This window comes from Polypterus senegalus, chromosome 14 (genome assembly GCF_016835505.1).
Source record: "Polypterus senegalus isolate Bchr_013 chromosome 14, ASM1683550v1, whole genome shotgun sequence".
NCBI classification, from domain to species: Eukaryota; Metazoa; Chordata; class Cladistia; order Polypteriformes; family Polypteridae; genus Polypterus; species Polypterus senegalus.
Genome location: NC_053167.1, coordinates 56,008,339 through 56,028,870, shown reverse-complemented (window position 1 = coordinate 56,028,870; position 20,532 = coordinate 56,008,339). Strand labels below are relative to the sequence as shown.

Below are 20,532 nucleotides of genomic sequence, written 5' to 3'. Positions count from 1 at the left end.
CCAGTACTGCTGTGTTCTGCTTCTTCAGTGGCCATCTGCATGAGAGCATCCAAAACAAGTGCATTATCTAACCATGTGTACCAGTCCTCCAGTTCTTGAAGATAGCTTGCTGTTTCAGTAGATTCTGAAACCTTTCTTGTAGCCAACTTACACAACCGTTCTATAAAGCCAGGAATGTTTAAAAGAGTGGCTAAACAAAGTAAAAACAAGGAAGGTCAGTATGTAATTCGCTAAAATCTAAATAAAATTCAAAATTAAGTAATTATATACACAAAGAATTGAAAAAGAACAAATGCTGATATGTGAGTTGTCAAAGATACACACTTCACAGCTACTAATATCTATCAGAAATTCTTTCATTACAATAACAGAAATTCATAAACAAAAATAGCTCTGGGGAGATCTTTATAGCATTATTATAAGTACTAACTAGAGCTCTTGAATAGAATAATCACTATGTTAATATAATTGTGATGTACAAGAACTCCTGGAAGGCAAGAAAAAAAATAGGCAGTTGAAACAGAGCACAGTTGTTGGTTTTATGGTCATAACTGTTCAGGATCAGACTGTATGTGTTTCTAAATTGTTAACTCATACTGTTATTAGCCAGCATCCTCTATGTTAAACACACCCCTTTTAAAAAGACCACTAGTTTTTATCTAGCGACCGAGTGAACTATAGCCTATGTTTCTTTCCTTTATATTTTTGTCCGGTGTGTGTTAACTTAGTAGTTTTGTAGATAAACTAAATAATTTTACAGATTTTTTTTTATAAGTTACTTTGAAAAATACTGTCTGCTAAATAAATGGTAATACTTAAAGACCACCATAATGCAACATTTAATACACTTGTTTCATTTGTAAAACATGTAAAGGATCAAAGCGCTTCAGTTAATTTTCTGTAAAAAAGAGACACATGAATATAAAGTCCTTTGGACTCTAGGGGGGTAAAAAAGACAGCATTTACTTTGTTTGAGCAATAATGGACAATTTGTTTGTTTTGCTTATAAATATTGTAGTCAGAAAGTACCAGTGCAGTGCGTGCCTTATTCCTCTTTGCATTGCTTTTTGGGAGAGAGTCAATCACGTTCATTAAAGCCACCATTTTCATCGAGTCCCTTAAGCAGTAATAAGCGATTTGAAAACATGTCATGATTTACAGTCAAACAGTAAAAATATCAATATTTTTAAAAAACCCAGCAAAATACAGTAAAGACATGCATTCTAGCACCAAATGCTTTTACCCTATATGTTCAAATACAATATACTGTACTTATTTTAAATATAACAATTCTAATCTTAATCTGACAGCACTAGCAAAACCAAAATGCGGGTTTATTTTTTTAAGATATGAAAGATGACGCTGAATATAATGTTGTACATGTATACATGCTATTTTGCAGGTGCAAAGATTTCTTTCAGAAGCACCAATCCCAAGGAATAAAAATCCACTGAAATGTTGGAACAACAACTGTAGTCGATTTCCTACAATTGGCGAAGTAGCATGCAAGTATCTGTCAGCCCCATGTACTAGCGTGGACAGCAAGAGATTATTCAGTGCAGCTCCTAATGTGATCAATGAAAAGCTAAACAAATTTCCTCCAACAAGGAAGAAATGCTCTTGTTTGTTAAGAAAAACATCCCATCATGCTAAAAAAAAAATCGAATATAATGATAAACCTCCAGAAAAAAAAAAAAAGTTATTGCTGTTGCTTATTTCTTTACTGTTGTACAGGGTAGGCCATTTATATGGATACACCTTAATAAAATGGGAATGGTTGGTGATATTAACTTCCTGTTTGTGGCACATTAGTATATGTGAGGGGGAAAACTTTTCAAGATGGGTGGTGACCATTGTGGCCATTTTGAAGTCGGCCATTTGGGGTCCAACTTTTGTTTTTTCAATAGGAAGAGGGTCATGTGACACATCAAACTTATTGGGAATTTCACAAGAAAAACAACTGTGTGCTTGGTTTTAACGTAACTTTATTCTTTGTGTTGGATTTGCCAAAATGTGGACGCATGAAAACTGTCACTAATGAAGAAACATCAGTGGCTGTCCTAGCTTCATTCAGCTAGAGCCCACAGCGTAGCACTCGCTGCATGTCACTGGAGAGTGGCATTAGTCGAAACATCCCTTCGGCGGATATTAGCTACTCACAAATGGCACCCTTACAAACTCCAGCTACTGCAGCATCTCAACGAGGATGACCCAGATCGGCGCACTGAATTTGCAGAATGGGCAAAACAAAAATTGGAACAGGACCCTCAGTTTACAGAAGATTTTGTTCAGTGATGAGGCAAACTTTTATGTGAATGGTGAAGTTAACAAACAAAACCACCGCTATTGGTCTGACACTAACCCACATTGGATAGATCCCTCCAAGACTGTTGGAACAAAAAAATTGATGGTATGGTGTGGTATATGGGGTACAAAGATAGTGGGGCCATTCTTCATCAATGGAAACCTCAAGGCCACTGGATATGCAAAATTGCTACATGATGACGTGTTTCCCTTTTTATGCACTGAAACTGGCACGTTCCCTGAGTTTTTCCAGCAAGATGGTTCACCACCACATTATGGGTGTCAGGTCCGAGCATTCCTAGATGAACAGTTTCCTGGAAAATGGATTGGTCGTCGTGGGCCAGTTGAATGGCCCCTAAGGTCTCCTGATCTGACCCCCTTAGACTTTAATCTTTGGGGTTATCTGAAGGCAATTGTCTATGCTGTGAAGATACGAGATGTGCAGCATCTGAAACTACGGATACTGGAAGCCTGTGCTAGCATTTCTCCTGCGGTGTTGCTATCAGTATGTGAAGAGTGGGAGAAGAGGGTTGCATTGACAATCCAACACAATGGGCAGCACATTGGACACATTTTATAAGTGGTCAGAAACTTGTAAATAACTCATGAAAGAATAGTTACGTTAAAACCAAGCACATCATTGTTTTTCTTGTGAAATTCCCAATAACTTTGATGTGTCACATGACCCTCTTCCTATTGAAAAATAGCCGACTTCAAAATGGCCATCATGGTCACCACCCATCTTGAAAAGTTTTCCCCCTCACATATACTAATGTGCCACAAACAGGAAGTTAATATCACCAACCATTCCCATTTTATTAAGGTGTATCCATATAAACGGCCCATCCTGTACATTCTTCCATTTTTAAAATTTTCATTCTTTCAGTTGTGGTTAGATTTATTCTATCAAAAAAAGAAAATAATATTGTATAGTATTTAATATTGCAGCCTGTGAAATTGAGGATCAGATAGCCAGCTAAATGTTGTTAAGCAGAAGCTATTTTTTTAATGAATGTAAATAATTTGCAAAAGTTATTGCTATTCTTAAGTGGTATTGGTTATTCTAATGTCATTGTATCATTTTGCAACTTTTTCAATTTTCATTTTTTTTTTTTTTAATTATGGTTAAATTTGTTCCATAAAAAGACAGTGTTACGTAAAGCAACGCCTGTAAAACTATTTGCCATATAACGAACAGGTAAGACAGCCAAATGTGGCAGATGTCATTTGTTTGTATTGATTGAATATGGTGGCAAAATTGCCATACAAATAAATGTTACAATTCTCTGTAATTCTCATCCAGACAGATCAAATGTAATTTTTCTCTGTGTCTTATAAATGTGTTTATCTGCACAGATATTGGAATCAGCAGATAAGTACATAGACATAATCAGATATCAATATTGGCCCAGAATTCCCACATCAGCGTACCTCTAATAGTTATACAGTATGGCCATGACTCAAACTCATCTTTGCCACCAGTAAAATATTTTCTAGGATAATTGCACAAGTTCTCAGGATGCACAATTAATTTAAATAAGAATATGTTTTTTTTCCAGTGAACTCTCCTTCATACCAAACCAAGCTAGATTCAAAGAAAACAAGAAGACAGGTAAAAGGAATTCAAAGTTCACATATAATTAATGAAAATCTTGGCTTTGGGAGAGTTAAGCATTCTATTAGCACATTTTACCTTGGTTAATTTCTGCACGTGATGGGCTAGAATTTTTTTTCTGTTGGGCATTTTTGGCAAGGAGCGTATGCTTATCATCATTCCCAACATCAAGTTCTGAAATGGTAACTGACAGAATTCGACAGAAGTTAGCAAGCTGCTGTTGATCAAACCGCTGAACAAGACTGGGTAGGTCAGGAATGTCTTCTAACTGGATCATCTCCTTAAACAGAAAGATATTTTTTTACATCAGAAAAACAATAATCATCTTTGTTACCACAGAATTACCAATACAATAGAAATTAAAATGTTGAGATGAAATATAATAATTAAAACAACTTTAGATCATAGTCTGTTTACTCAAAAATTCATACAACGAGACAAAGCTTACGTCCTACAAATTAACCTTACGCACATACAGTATTAACAAGTTCATGAAAGGACATGAACCGAATTACAGGCAGTCCCCGAGTTACGTACGATATAGGGACTATAGGTTTGTACTTAAGTTGAATTTGTATGTAAGTCAGAACAGGTACATTATTTTAATAAATGCTACAGTTGACCGACTGTAACCAAGTCCTCTGCCAATGAATGATGGAGTTTCACCTCTCTCTGACCTTTTTATTATTTCTACTTTACTTTCAATGGTAATGTTTTTTCTCTTCTTTACTGTATCACCAGCATTTGCATCAGATTTGTGTTTCAGAGAAACACAAAAGACAAAAGGTTAAGATGAGCTCTTCTGCACAGCACTGTACACGCTATCACAGCAGGAAGGCACCCGTCGTCAACACGTCTGATGTACTGACAAGAGACAACTTCCTGCTATGTGCATAACAGTACAAGCAGGCTTGCTACTGAGAATGAATGGGAGCGGCGAGGGGCAATCACCACCCGGCCTCCACTATAGTATGTTGCCTGCAGCGTCCGCCCACTGAGAACAAACACGGTGCAGCCAAAGGTGGGTAGCGAATCACCCAACACCACCCCCATTCAACAGACTGCCACCCGGGCAAACTACAATGCTACCCCCACCGCCCAGTTCACTCTCAATGGCCTCCGTTCAGCCACAGCTGGATCATAGCTTGAAGCATCACCAGCCACCCACTGAGAACGAACGGAGCAGCCATGTGTGGCGGGTAAGCAGTGAAACGCCCCCCTCCGCTCCATCCAGCCTGTGTCCAGTCAGGAGCAGTCGCTGCGGCATGGTGGACAAGGCAGTGAACCGCCCAATCAAGCCTCTGCCCTGCACATGAACGATAGCTGTGGCCCCAGTGACTATGGACCACGGGTCACTGCTTGCTGCTAGGAGCCGCCCAAGGGACACTACACTGCGTGAGCAGCGAAATCGCCCCCCTCGAGCCTCTGTCCACCCACCACTTTCAGCATCCTCAGGCCAAAGATGACAGAGTGGCAGTTACTGAGGTGCATGCGTCGCAGCTGCAGCCCCGTTCTTAAGTCGTAGGTCGGATGTCCGCAACTTGGGGACTACCTGTATTGTAAACCTGCATATGGTCTGAAACTTCACAGAAACCCTAAGTACATTAAACAAACAGCCACAAAAGAAATTAAAATGTTTAAATGTAAAACAACTTCATACTTTCAAAGAAACTAAATACTTACAATAGCTCTCTGTACTGGTCTACTTACCTTTTTAACACCAAGAATGTCCTCAATTAATGTGGCGGTTTGTAAAAAGGTCTTTTTATTTGTCATTAGTGTAAAGAGAAAAAGGACAAACTCATTTCTTGCTGCAAGGCTTTTTGTGATGCTCTCAGTCTTGAAGAAAAACAAAAAGAAAAATATTAAAATATGGTATGTAAATTATTGTTTTAACAGAAATCTGATGTCCGGCATCAGGTGTAAAAACAGGATAGGTTGAGTATCCCTAATCCGAAATCCCTGGGACCAATGTTATTGGATATTAAGGTATTTTGGATATTTTCGGACTTTGGAATATTTGCATATACATTAGGAAATAATTTGGGGCCAACTTTGATCAAGCATGGAAATGCAGTTATCGTAATGATTTCTTTACAATTAAAGGAAAGGAAAAATGGTTGGCCACAGAATGCAGTTTAAAAAAAAAAAAGTTTTAGGGTGGGAGCTTAAAATGAGAGAGGCAAGGATGGTGAGGGACAGAACCAATTCCAAAGAAATAGGCTTACCTACAGTTAGTGCCATGGGGAAACATTTTCACCAAGATGCGTGGGCTCAGTTCCTTGGAAAGGGCTATTATACACGGCAAACTAAAACCAAGACTGTTTCTCCATCTGCTCTTACTACTTAGCGTTCACCCAACCAAATTATCATGCTTGTTGCTTTCTCTTCACAATACCCTTCCTTCCATCATTCCCCACCAGGCGAGTCTGGTATCTCTGTGCTCACTGGTTTGAGCCAGCTGCATACACCCCCTTCCATCACTCCTGCTGTAGATCCTCATTTTTAAAGTCAGTTTGCGCTGTCATGTTCTTTATCACTTCTCGGCACTGCACCAACACATGCATGGTTGTCATAGCATAGTCAAAATATTATAATGTGTGTTGACATTAGAAACATGTTAAACTTCAAAAGTGAGGAAGATGATACGTAGACTATTCTAGTTCCCTTTTAAGAGGGCCAATGCTACATACTTGGCCTTAAGACCATTTTTGCTTTATCATCAGTTTATAACAGCAACCTGTTGCCACTTCTCAGAGAACTGGCCAAAAGGTCAGGAAATACCTCAGCCAAACTTCACTCCATCATGCCCACTGTACTGGAAGTCATTAACCAAAAAACTGAGTAGCTACATTCAGCTGCCCAATTTTGTGGCTTTACACACAAACTAGGACTGTGTGATAGGTTCTTAATATGTTCTCAAAGCACCAAAAACAAGTGTATATAGAGTAGAAAACCTGGTATATTCTGTTGCAATATTATGAAATATTAGGAAACAATTTTAATCAAAATTTAATGATTACATGAATAGCTGTTCCTCAAAGGAGTAGTCAGCTTCAATTAAATAAAAAAGAAATAGTTGTATCTCCTCTGCTTATTTGGGTTTAAATTGTATGTATTGTACTCAACACCTTAAATGCCCTATTGGCATCTGTGTCCATCATCAGTAAACATGATGCACTCTCTCTGTTTGACTTCTTTTAATATAAGACAAAGCTCCTAATTCATTACCTCACATAGCATAACACATGCACATTTGTATACTATACATGTATTGTTTAATAATTTACATTATTTGCAATGATTCCAAATTATGTAATTGCATATACCTGCTTTTTCTCGCCTGTAACTCCCTGTATGATTTGGCCATGTTATTTATTGTATAATGTTCACCAACACAGTATTTCCTATGTTTAAGGTCGGATAATTTTTATTTTACATCTAGTGTTCTCACACTGCTTCTTGAGTTCTTACTTCACTATGGCAGGGATTCTGAAACGTTTTAATCTAAGGAACCAAATAAGAAAATCAGCACCATACTGGGACCCAGGATGAGGATTATTACCATAACAACAAGCACAGCCACACTTAGACGCTAATGGCATTAAAAAAAATGTAAACATTATGGTATCCTTCCTTTTACAGACATTTGTCATATTAATGTAAAAAACAGAGACAAGGGGAAGCAAACATATTATTAATAAAACAGTAATTATTATTCAAAACCGGAAACAGACTCCAGAAGAGTAATATTACTGGCAATGTATATACTAAGCGCAAGATTCAGTAAACTTGCAAAAAATAATTTATAACTAATGTAGTGTGGTGATGTAATAATTTTTGAAAAGATTATATGAATGAAAACTTAACTTACTCACTGTATAATGAAAAAAGCAGCTGATTCAGTTTACTTGCCTTGTCTTAAATACTGTATTAACAATTCAAATGAGCTTCAACATTGACAAAACATTTTTCTAAATGAGTTTACAAAAGGTTCAACGCATCAGACTTTAACAATTCTTAAAAAATATATAAATAATTTGTATTTTGTGTGGTAACATTATAAATCTTGATGAATAATTAACTGAAAAGTTCAGTTTGAAATATTTAATATTATCCTGAACATTATTTTCTGCCCACTACAAGTACATTTCACTGTATGTTGTGCTGCGAACATGGAGAAATACAGTTTCTCCTCACAATGCACATATACACAGTTACAGAATTACAAAGTTTGATTTGACATACTGACCAACACAAAATTTCACATGTGAGGAAGCAGATAACCTACCAGAGGTAAAAAGGACTTTTTTAATCTACTGATTTTATTCGAACAACATTCCATATGAACATGTCTTACTTAACAAACCATAATTTAACCCTAGCCTAAGAGAAAGAGAACAGAGCCAAGAGCATGAGCAAAATCAAAAAAAGGACTACTTAGGAAGTACTGAGTGAGTTGGAAACTGTATAGGGAGAGAAGTACTGCTTAGATTAAATAGGCTGGTATCAAACAAATCTTCAGCACCAGATAAATTTACCCTCAAGTTCTTAAGTTAGTGAGTACATTTATAAACCATTAACGCATATTTTTAGGTAGTCACTGCACAATGGGAAATTTCTGAAGGACTGGAAAATGGCAAATATTACCGTTACATAAAAAGGGCGACTGGACCAATCTAAGCAACTATAGGCCAGTAAGCTTAACATGCATCACAGGTAAATTGAAGCAATTAATAAGGATAAGATTAAGCAACAAATGGCAAGAACAGGACTTTTACTTAATACTCAGCTTGGGTTCAGAAGAGGGAGGTCAGGTTTTACTAATATGTTGGAGTTCTGAGGAAACAACAAAAGGTTGTGACCAAAGTGGAGCATATGATATTTTTATCTTGCCTTTCAGAAAGCATTTAATAAAGTGTCACATAAGAGGCTGAATAGCAAACTAAAGGAACTGGGAATTCATGGTGTTGTTTGTAGATGGGTGTAAAATTGGCTCAGACGTAGGAAGCACAGGATGATGGTGTGAGGTGCCATATCAGAATTGGCTAATGTTGAGAGTGGTTTCCCACAGGTGTCAGTGCTAAGATGGCTGTTATTTTTAATATAAATAAATTAATTGAATAGGAATGTAAATAATAAGTTGGTTAAGTCTGCAGATGATACCATGCTAGGTGGATTGGCAGATAATCTAGAATCTGTTGAATTATTACAGAGGGACATGGACAGCATACAGGCTTGGGCAGATTTGTGGCAGATTAAATTTCATGTAAGTAAAACTAAAGTATTACATGCAGGAAGTAAAAATGTTAGCTTTGAATGAACAATGGGAGAGCTCAAAATTGAACTCTTTATGAGAAGAATTTAGGAGTCGTCCGCTGCCAGACAGTGTTCACAAGCCATTAAGAAGACTAACAAAATGTTCGGTTATATAACTCAATGTATAGAGTACAAGTCCAATGAGGTTAGGCTCAAGTTTTATAAAACACTGGTGAGGCCTCATCTGGAGTACTGTGTGCAGTTTTGGTCTCCAGAGTACAAAAAGGAGATAGCAGCTCTAAAATAAGTCCAGCCAAGAGTGACTAGGCTGATTTCAGGGCTACACGGGGATGAATTATGAGGAAAGATTAAAAAACCTGAGCCTTTACAGTTTAAGCAAAAGAAGATTAAGAGGAGATGTAATTGAAGCATTTAAAATTATGAAGGGGAATCAATCAAGACTTATTTTATAAGGAGTTCATAAAGAACATGAGGACAGTTTCTCTTTACACAGAGAACCACAGACACATGGAATAAGCTAAAAAGTAGTGTGGTAGACTGTAGGTCTTTAGGGACATTCGAAACTAGACTGATGTTACTTTTGAAGAATTAAGTGGATTAGTAGAATGAGCTTTGTTGAGCTGAAAGGCATGTTCTTGTGTTGATTGTTCTAATGTTCATTCGCGCCTAACATCTACAGCTTGTCACAACCTTTTAATATTTTCTGCAGTTCTTAAAATTCTCAGTAATCGAACAAACTTGTCCTTTTACACTACAAGTAGACTGAAGTGTCAACCCAGTTTAAAATAATGTTATAAGAAGCAACACTTTTTCACTGAAGCATGTTAAATTAAATGCAATATCATCTGTGCACCAATGCTACACAGTTTTAAATTCAATGTATGCCATAACAGTGAGCACACAATGAAACAGTGATCAGTACTCCATACCCATTTAAACTGTATTTAGTATACAACACTGCCATGGCAATATATGTACACCATTTTATTCATCCTTCATAACACTCCGAAAATCATTACATTCATTTGCTGTATATGTGATTTTCATTTTGACATTTCAAACTAAAGCTGTGATACCTTTACCTGTGTCATTCTTTCATCCCTTTCCTTGCAGGCTATGTTAGTTAAACAGTTTTAACTGGTTATGGCAGAAGAGATGGTATCATGGGTTAAAATTAATATATTTTTCTGCAATACAAATGAAAGCTCCCTGTGAGGTGTCAACAGCTTTGTTTCACCATAATAATTTCCCCTTGGGATTAATAAAGTATCTATCTAATAAATAGTACCAGATTCAACAGATTCAAAGGTCAGCAAGACTATATATTTATACAAACTAACGCAAAAAGAACACGCTATAAGAGGAATATCCTTTATATCGTAATTAGGAAGCTCAATTCAGTAGTTAAATAAAAAATTGAAACTTAAAATGGCCAGTACTGCAGTTTACCCCATAAATGATAAGTGGACATTGTGAATCATTCACACACACAAAAAAAAAAAGCCCTCAAATGGACAGTATGTAAAATGGATGGAAGTCTTAGACCACGTGGCGATCTCGCTTCAGGTATGATGTTAACTAATGGTGAGTGTAACTATCCGAGTGTGTTTTTAGGGTTAAACCTAAGTTGCTCAAGCTGTGTTTTGTAACGTAATGCGGTAGTGATTGCAGTTCCACCTGCCTGCTGCTTGTCCGCTAATATGGTATGCAGCGGAACAGCAAACACTTTATGTAATATTGCTTAGCAAGGACCTGTTTTGACACAGAAATGAGGGGGCACATTTCAGGCAATGTCTTATTTACTAACATGTTTTATCTTTAGATGTTGTGCTGCTTAAACTGTCATCCCAGTTAAAACCAAACAGTTTCCAAATAGCAAAGCTAAGTGTATCTGTTTCAGAACTCTTCCTCTTCCGATTCCTGCTCCATTTTTTTGCCCCCACACTGCTACCAGGTAACACTGGCAGAGTCAATGTAAACATGCTTAGGAGCAGCATTGGAGATTTCACAGAATTTGTTTAACATTCAGTCATTGTGGAAAATCAAATTTCTTAAATGTTGAACTGAATCAAAAAATTTGATACATTGCATAGCACCAAGATATTTTTTTTTCTTTTGTCAACATAAAGAAGCAATTTGCAGCACTGTCCAGTTTTCCTGACATAATCAAAGAAATTTACTGAACTCCTATAAGCAATAAAGGCACCTAACATGAATGAAGCTACTTTTGTTAACCGTAAGTAGTGACCTATTAATTCCCAGGACACAGAGGAGAGGCAGTACAATCTATTTTCCATCTAAGCTGTACAACTGCATGCCAGTACAGTCATTTTAACAGTGTTGCATAGCACTTTGAACTGCTCTGTAGGTATTACTTTACAAGGCACAAAGCTTGTCAACTGTTTCATTGCTTAGAGGCACCTGATGCTTCACAGGACTCTCCAATTCTCCAAACTCCTCCATCGTTGATCATGTGTTGGTTTCCTTTTGTCTCTTCATGCTTTGTTGGATACCCTAACCACCAAATCCTGAATCATGTATCTGAGCTTCAAGAGGGACACATTTACAAGACAACCAAGATTTATAAAGGTAAACCGTGTATAAATGTGTGCATGTAACATTTTATAAATCTGATTTTTATGGCATTTCTATTTGCATATTTTTTTGGTGTATGCATATTTTCAAGCTCTAATTTAAGAAATTCTTTACAAAAGAGACCCCAGCATGACATTTTTCAAATGTGATGTTACATTGGGGCTCAAAATGTTTCAGAGCATTTTGGATTTTAGAATTTTGAATTACAGATACTCAACCTGTATGAACTACCATAAAATAAGGAAGGGAACTACTGTTCAAAAAATTCTATTAGTAAAACATCACTTAGCTATGCATGGAAAGAAATACATGGAAAAAAGAAATGCAACCCACAAGTGACCACAACAAAAGAGGATTAATACATCAGACACAGCAATCTTGAGAGATTGCTTCAGATCTCGCATCAGTGACAGGCTACATGCCACTGGTCTTGCAACAAGACTCTTCTGTGAACACCTCCAACACTTTCGATCCAAAAGTAGGACAATGCCATCCTTACAAATGGAAGAGGCATTCACAGCATTCATTGAACAGTTAATTCCCCAATTTCATAAATGCATGTACTATCCTGGTAGGTTACTGGTCAAGAACCAGTTCTAAAGCATATTTTTTAACAGTTAATTCAATCTACACAACTTAATTTACTCCCTTTTTCTTGTAGTTGAAACTTCAATTTTTGGCAAGCTGACAAATGAAGGAACAAAATCAATGCCACTATAAAATTGACAACCATAAACCAGTTATTCCCATTTTTAAATTAGCTTGTGCAGAACTGTTTTCATATCTTTTTGAGCCTGTATTACTACACTTACACAAAATATGACAAAGATTGCTTTAGATGTTACAGTGCCCACCCATATTACTGGCTGTCAGAATCATTTATAAAATGATATGAATGCATCATGCCCCAAATATTGTCTTCTCAGGCAGTGGGATTCCTCAATAAAACAGGTTAACTTACACATATGCAGCAGTTATACAGAACACTTAAGCAATCCTTCACCAGTTCATCGCTCACTGAGCAGGGGAAAAAAAAGAGACAGAAAAAATGGAAATGGGCGTCAGTGATCCCAAACTCATAAATTATTGATTTTTATTAAATCTAATCCAACAGCTAAAAATGTGCATTGTTGAGTCATCCAGGTAGGCAGTTACTACTATCATGTTTCAAGTAAATTAAGACAGAGAAAGTGAGTAATAATTAATGAAAGGACATTTAAAATGGAAAGTTGCCATTTCAACAATGGACAGAATCAGCACTGAATAAAAATTTGACTATAGAAACTCAACTTACCTTTTAGTTTGTTCTTCTGGGCAGTTAGTGTGGGTCTCATAAGAATTTCAACCAAAAGCTTAATAAAATAAAAATATAAACATTCATTAGCAAGCACAATACTGCCAATGTTGACAGGTTATTATTTATTTATTTATTAAATTACTCTATAGGGTTAAGGGTTTATTAACACCCTTATACAGATACACTCATAATAAACTCATTAAGCTATAAAATCACTTCCAGATCAGTCACGTTAAAGTATCATTATTTCAAAGGCATGTTTAGACATAATAGAAATTTCAGAAAGTTGCTTTTGATTCTCCTGCAATCACTATTAGGCAGTACAGATGCAAAAATGGTGAAATAAATAATTACATTCCACTAAATGTGCTTTCTTTAGAAGCCACTATTTAGAACTATTTATGACAAAATTACATTGGATTGAATTTATCAATGTAATTATAAACTATATACTTTGCAATTTAAGATTATGAAAGTACAGTAACTGTCCCCCTTTTCATATCAGAATTTCAAGCAAGAGTTGGAACCCACCATTTATTTAACCTTGGGTTGTAAATTTCTCAAATTAAAAAGCTCACACGCTTTGGAAAAGTGTTTGAGGGTTGAGTCAATCTAGCTTGCAAAATCAACAACATGAAAACAAGTTTGTGTGCACAGAGAAAAATAATGTAGCATACACAGGCCCATTTTTCAAATGTTTAATTTCCATATTTAAGTAATTTTTGACAATACAGGGATATGCCTGGCCTATATATCTTCTACAGCCTGTATAGCTGTGTTCCTATACCTTCAATAAACACATATTTTAAAATGTATCATAAACACAAATGCCTATTCAGCTGGGAGTTTTACTGTTAAAGGTATTTGGCTTTTTTTCACCCAAATTTTAGTTTTAAAAAAATACCTGTATACAAGGAACAGTTGAAAGTTTGAATTTCACACACACAAAAAAAAATGCATTTTTTACTACAAGGATTTTAAAATCACTGTTAAAACAGGGGATGAACAAAGGAAATTAGAATTGCTGACTACTCAAAAGAAGAGAAATAAAAAGTTATTCTCTGGTTCGTTTGACCTTTAAAAATATATAAATAAACATATATAAATAAACAAATATAATATATATATATATATATATATATATATATATATATATATATATATATATATATATATATAAATTCTGGCTCATCAGGCGTACACACTCACTGCACCCCCTCTTGGGGAATCGAACCTCGGACGTCAGCGTCAAAGGCGAAGCCTCTTCATGTTGCGCCACGGCATGGGCATGTGGTTCGTTTATTTGACAGCATGTACAGTAGATCGGGGTAACACTTGTGGTTGGTCTGCAAGTCTACCTGGTAGGTAACCTCCTATACAATAAGATTCTTATTCAGACTATGAATGCCATGAATGTAATTTATTGAATATTTCACCTCTAAAGTGGACAGCATCCGCTCCTCCTTGTCTGCCTCCAGCCCTCCATTGCTTTATGTTTCTACATCAAAACCAATGGGCTGCCTCTCCCAGTTCCTCTGTACCACAGTTAAAGAAGTTGAGGACATCATAGAGAGGATACAACCTTCAACGTGTTCATTGGACCCTTTTCCTACTCCTCTGGTAAAAGCTAATGTATCAGATATAAGCCCTCTTATTGCTGACATCATTAATCACTCTCTCCAGAGTGGCTTAGTCCCACTGGCCTTGAAAACCGCAAAATCAGACGTTATTTAAAAAAATCCTCTTTGGAGCCTGAAGTGATAGCAAACTATCGTCCGATCTCCAACCTTCCATTTTTGTCTAAGGTTTTGGAAAGGATTGTTTTAGTTCAGCTTCAGGATCACCTCAAAAAATGCAATTTGTTTGAAAAATTTCAGTCTGGTTTCCGAATTTCTCACAGCACAGAGACAGTCCTGATTAGAGACACCAATGACCTCCTGATGGCTGCTGAACATGGTTCTCCATCACTCCTTATCCTCCTGGACCTTACAGTGGCATTTGAAACGGTACATCATAATATTCTCCTTCATCATCTTCACTATACAATTGGACTTTCTGGCATTGCTTTCGAGTGGTTCGAGTCCTATCTTACAGAAAGGACTGAGTATATGGCCTTAGGGGAAGCTAAATCTCATACCCACACTGTCACCTGTGGAGTCCCACAAGGATCAGTCCTTGGGCTGACCATCTTCAATATCTATATGCTACCCCAGGGTCACATCATCCGCAAGCATGGAGTTTCATTCCATTGCTATGCCGATGATACGCAGCTCTATGTGAGTCTGGATTCAACTTCTCTTACACCTCCATCAAACTTTTCCTCTTGCTTAGATGAGATTGAGGCCTGGATGTCCAAGAACTTCCTCAAGCTGAAGAGCACTAAAACTGAAGCTCTTTTAATTGGCGCCCCCATCCCCCCACACACATCAACTTCATTCCTCTGTAAATTGTATTTCCTTTGCTACTATTACCCTCTCCCCTTCTGTTACAAATCTGGGTGTCAAGTTAAGACTCCCATCTGTCATTTGATATACATATCCAGTACCTCTGTAAAATTGCATTCCTTCATCTCTGAAATACAGCCAAAATCCGTCCCTACCTCTCCCTCTGTGATGCTGAAAAACTGGTTCATGCCCTTGTCTCATCCAGACTGGATTATTATAATGCACTCCTCATCGGGATACCCAACAAGAGCCTTCAAAAGCTCCAACAAATTAAAAATAGTGCTGCAAAAATCCTGATGAGGGTGTGGAAATATGAACATCTCTCGCCAATCCTTCGGTCACTTCATTGGCTCCCTATCCATCTTCGTATCAAATACAAACTCTGTTTGTTTACTCACCAGTATATCCATGGAAATGCTCCACAATATCTCAAAGAGCTCCTTATATTACAATCCACTACAAGAAACCTCCGTTTTACAAATACCTAACGCCTTTGCCCCCCTGTGACCAAACTTCATACAATGGGAGACCGAGCCTTTGCAGCCGCTGCTCCACGGCTCTGGAATGCCTTACCAGAGAGCCTAAGAACACAGCAGATTGTGGGCCGTTTTAAAAAAACAGCTAAAGACTTTTCTATTCAGGAAAGCTAATTAACAAGAATGCTATAATTATTGTTGTTTTATCTCTGTTTTTATCTTCCCTTGCCTTTGTTTAATCTTTTTATGTTGCACTTTGAGATTTACTGCTAATGTTAAGTGCCCTATGAATAAAATGCATTATTATTATTATTACTACACACGGCATCATACGCTACTATTTAGAGTTTGCCTCCTTGTTCTCATCTTCAGCAACCAAAATGGCACAATTTCACTAAACCAAGCACCTCTTATGAACTGTTCAAGATTTATTATACATTTACTGATAACATTATCTATATTCACCTGAAAAAGATAACACTCCATTAAATTTTGAACCTATAAAAACCTACTAAGGATCTTGGGAACTGGAAAGTCTCTTATTAGCATCAAACTCTAACCAGGAATTAAACAATCCCATCACTGAACACATTCACACACACTAATTCTCAGTTAAAAAGGGCTAGTTTTAGGTCAGAGACAGGGCCGGATTTAGATGAAAAGAGGCCCTAGGCTATTACAGTTATGAGGCCCTTTCACCTACCATTTTTAAGTTTGTAAATTACATGACAGATAATAAAATACATCATTACTGTGATATATATCAATATGTTAAATGAAACATGTGGTGATTGGTGCTAACCTTTATAAAAAATGTGGCACGGATAATAAAAAAAAGTCGAGAACACTTATTTGGACATTTATTCTCAGCACCATATATAGTACTTGTAACAATAACTAATCATTATTTATTAATTATTGTGCATAAAAAAAAGTTAATTATTTATTATTAATACAAAAAATAACATTTTACGTATTTGAACTGTGGTAAGTTTTCTTTTGTTTATCGAAATTTTTAAAGCACGTAATATGCACTTACCTAAAGGATTATTAGGAACACCATACTAATAGGGTGTTTGACCCCCTTTCGCCTTCAGAACTGCCTTAATTCTACGTGGCATTGATTCAACAAGGTGCTGAAAGCATTCTTTAGAAATGTTGGCCCATATTGATAGGATAGCATCTTGCAGTTGATGGAGATTTGTGGGATGCACATCCAGGGCACGAAGCTCCCGTTCCACCACATCCCAAAGATGCTCTATTGGGTTGAGATCTGGTGACTGTGGGGACCATTTTAGTACAGTGAACTCATTGTCATGTTCAAGAAACCAATTTGAAATGATTCGAGCTTTGTGACATGGTGCATTATCCTGCTGGAAGTAGCCATCAGAGGATGGGTACATGGTGGTCATGAAGGGATGGACATGGTCAGAAACAATGCTCAGGTAGCCCGTGGCATTTAAACGATGCCCAATTGGCACTAAGGGGTCTAAAGTGTGCCAAGAAAACATCCCCCACACCATTACACCACCACCTCCAGCCTGCACAGTGGTAACAAGGCATGATGGATCCATGTTCTCATTCTGTTTACGCCAAATTCTGACTCTACCATTTGAATGTCTCAACAGGCAACATTTTTCCAGTCTTCAACTGTCCAATTTTGGTGAGCTCGTGCAAATTGTAGCCTCTTTTTCCTATTTGTAGGGGAGATGAGTGGTACCCAGTGCGGTCTTCTGCTGTTGTAGCCCATCCGCCTCAAGGTTGTGCGTGTTGTGGCTTCACAAATGCTTTGCTGCATACCTCGGCTGTAACAAGTGGTTATTTCAGTCAAAGTTGCTCTTCTATCAGCTTGAATCAGTCGGCCCATTCTCCTCTGACCTCTAGCATCAACAAGGCATTTTCGCCCACAGGACTGCCGCATACTGGATGTTTTTCCCTTTTCACACCATTCTTTGTAAACCTTAGAAATGGTTGTGCGTGAAAATCCCAGTAACTGAGCAGATTGTGAAATACTCAGACCGGCCCGTCTGGCACCATCAACCATGCCACGCTCAAAATTGCTTAAATCACCTTTCTTTCCCATTCTGACATTCAGTTTGGGTTCAGGAGATTGTCTTGACCAGGACCACACCCCTAAATGCATTGAAGCAACTGCCATGTGATTGGTTGATTAGATAATTGCATTAATGAGAAATTGAACAGGTGTTCCTAATAATCCTTTAGGTGAGTGTACATTTTGAAATATACAAATTAAAACATATGTTAAGAACTTACCTAGAATTCCGCGAAATGAAGATACTGTCACAAAAAATTTTTCAATAGTCTATAAACACTTCACTAAAGTATTGAACCTACTGAACTCAAAAGGCGAGAATCAAATGATCGTGTACGCAATCCTAAAATAAGACTCTTTTCTAATAACATAAACACGTGTTTCATATAATCGAAGTAACACGAATATAACCGAACGTCGGGATATCAATAGGTCTGTTCGAATCTACACCAATCTGCACTTTATTTATGCAAGAACAAACCAGAGCTTAGTAGCATAAGGCACGTCAATATTTGCCATAGCAATCAGTGAAAGTATGAACTATACTTTGGTGCAATCTAGTATATACAAACGAACAGACGCAATGAGCCGAACGCATTGATCTTAACCAATACATTTTTATTTTTGCTTATTAGTCATATGCGTAGAATTTCTCCTTATTTTCGGTTCAGTGTTTTAGTGTTCACTGTTTTTAGAATAGTGTAATTTTAATTTTGCTAACAATTTGAATGTAGGCCCCTCTTGATCTTGAGGCCCTAGGCTGAAGCCTAGTTAGCCTATAGGAAAATCCGGCCCTGGTCAGGGATGAACCTAAAACACACGTTCGGAGTGTGAGAGTCAAATTGGAGTACCCAGATAAACATACACACACAGGCTAACAGAGAACATGCAAACTCTACAGACAGAGCCAGTACTAGGATTCAAACATAGTATTGTGGTACAGTCCTATCCTGCCACCCATTTTTAGAAATACAATTCTCCAATTCTCACTTTTTATACAAGATTTTATACAACTTTGATCGATGCCCAAATAAACAGGCTGAAAAACAAATGCCAAATAAACAATATTGTATCAATTTTTATATATTTCATCAACAAAAATAACAGTAGATTCCAAAATGTTCTTTCTGCTAATTCTTTAGAAAGAATACTCGTGATTTATAATACCTTAAGGAAAAAAGTACTTGTATTTTTAACACTTTATTTTGTAGTATATTTAACTTAATAGCCTCCTTTCCTCTCAGTTTTGTTAAAAATTCAACATTGATATATTAAATTGTCTTCAAAAAAGAATACCTAATAGAGTGACAAGAGTATACAAGAGTTTGCAACTTATCAATTCAAATTTTTGTGTTGCTCCAACCACTTTCCTGACACTTGCCACCTGTTTCCTTTATTTATCCCTTTAAGTTATTCTAAGGCTCATATATAAAACTTGCACAACACTATTTCTGAAGTTTCTGTATTCAACCAATGGAGTTCAGTGTATTCTCATTCAAACATAAACTTACATCAACACCTCCAAAAAGGTCAAAAGTGTAAGTGTTTGGATAGGTGGATTCCTGAGCTGTCTTTCGGTCTTCTGTGACAAATGCCATTGCTTCCATAGACAGCAAGGAAGATATCTCCTGTAAATATAATTTTTCTCAATTAAGAATCAATAAAGAACTCTAAGAAAAAAAAAAAGTCATTTATAAAGACCACATTATTAAGCCAACAAAAAAATCTAATTTTACAAGCAAAAGGAAAAAGAATAGCCAATAGTCTTTTCAAAATGTACTTGCTGGCCAAAAAAAGGGAATGCATTTGTTTTATTGCTGCCAAAGATTTAAAAATAATTGAGAAATTTGTTTTCCAAACCCAGCGAATCCAGAACAGTACTACAGTGGCTAAAGGGTACCCTGGTAGTATCAGGTACAGTGTGGATGCCAATCCTATTAAACTTAGTATGGGATATAAACCTGGAATTCTTCAGATATGATGGAGTAGTGATGATTGATGCATCAAAAATTCACCAATTCCATTATATATTATATCAACAGCTCGTCAAAAATCAGTTTATAAAAGAATTGTTTATGATAGTGGTTAGACGTCTGCTTTTTAATCATAAAAGCTGCATTTTGCAAAACAACTAAAAATAACATATCTCGTGAATCCATTTCTCATTTTTAAGCCAAATAATGAGCTTATCTTCTGGAATTGTTTTTCAGGTTATCATAATCCAGCCTAGAGTGGCAGTGTGCAAACCATGAAAAGTTTTCATTTACAGATGACATTTATATCTTCATTGACTCACACCTGCCTCACAAGTTCATCTATCTCCATTTTATATACACGATTCTTTTCAACACTGATGCGTCAAATACACCATTTTAAAACATCAGTATAAGAAATTCTGCCCACGTCCGATGTTGCCTTTTTTAGTCATTTATGGGATTTTACAAATAAACCCCAATGCATTAACAACT

General features: G+C 36.7%; 1 protein-coding gene across 1 annotated transcript in view; it reads right to left on the bottom strand.

The window, feature by feature from the left end:
• The window catches only part of LOC120515268 (short transient receptor potential channel 4-associated protein-like), an 87,735-nt gene that overhangs the window by 45,958 nt on the left and 21,245 nt on the right, over window positions 1-20,532 (bottom strand). The window contains exons 3-8 of the mRNA XM_039736116.1: window positions 19,576-19,692; window positions 13,089-13,146; window positions 12,756-12,811; window positions 5,630-5,758; window positions 3,998-4,199; window positions 2-190 (exon numbers count right to left, since the gene is read on the bottom strand). Coding sequence (XP_039592050.1) covers window positions 2-190; window positions 3,998-4,199; window positions 5,630-5,758; window positions 12,756-12,811; window positions 13,089-13,146; window positions 19,576-19,692 — 751 coding nt within the window. The remainder of the gene's footprint in view (window position 1; window positions 191-3,997; window positions 4,200-5,629; window positions 5,759-12,755; window positions 12,812-13,088; window positions 13,147-19,575; window positions 19,693-20,532) is intronic.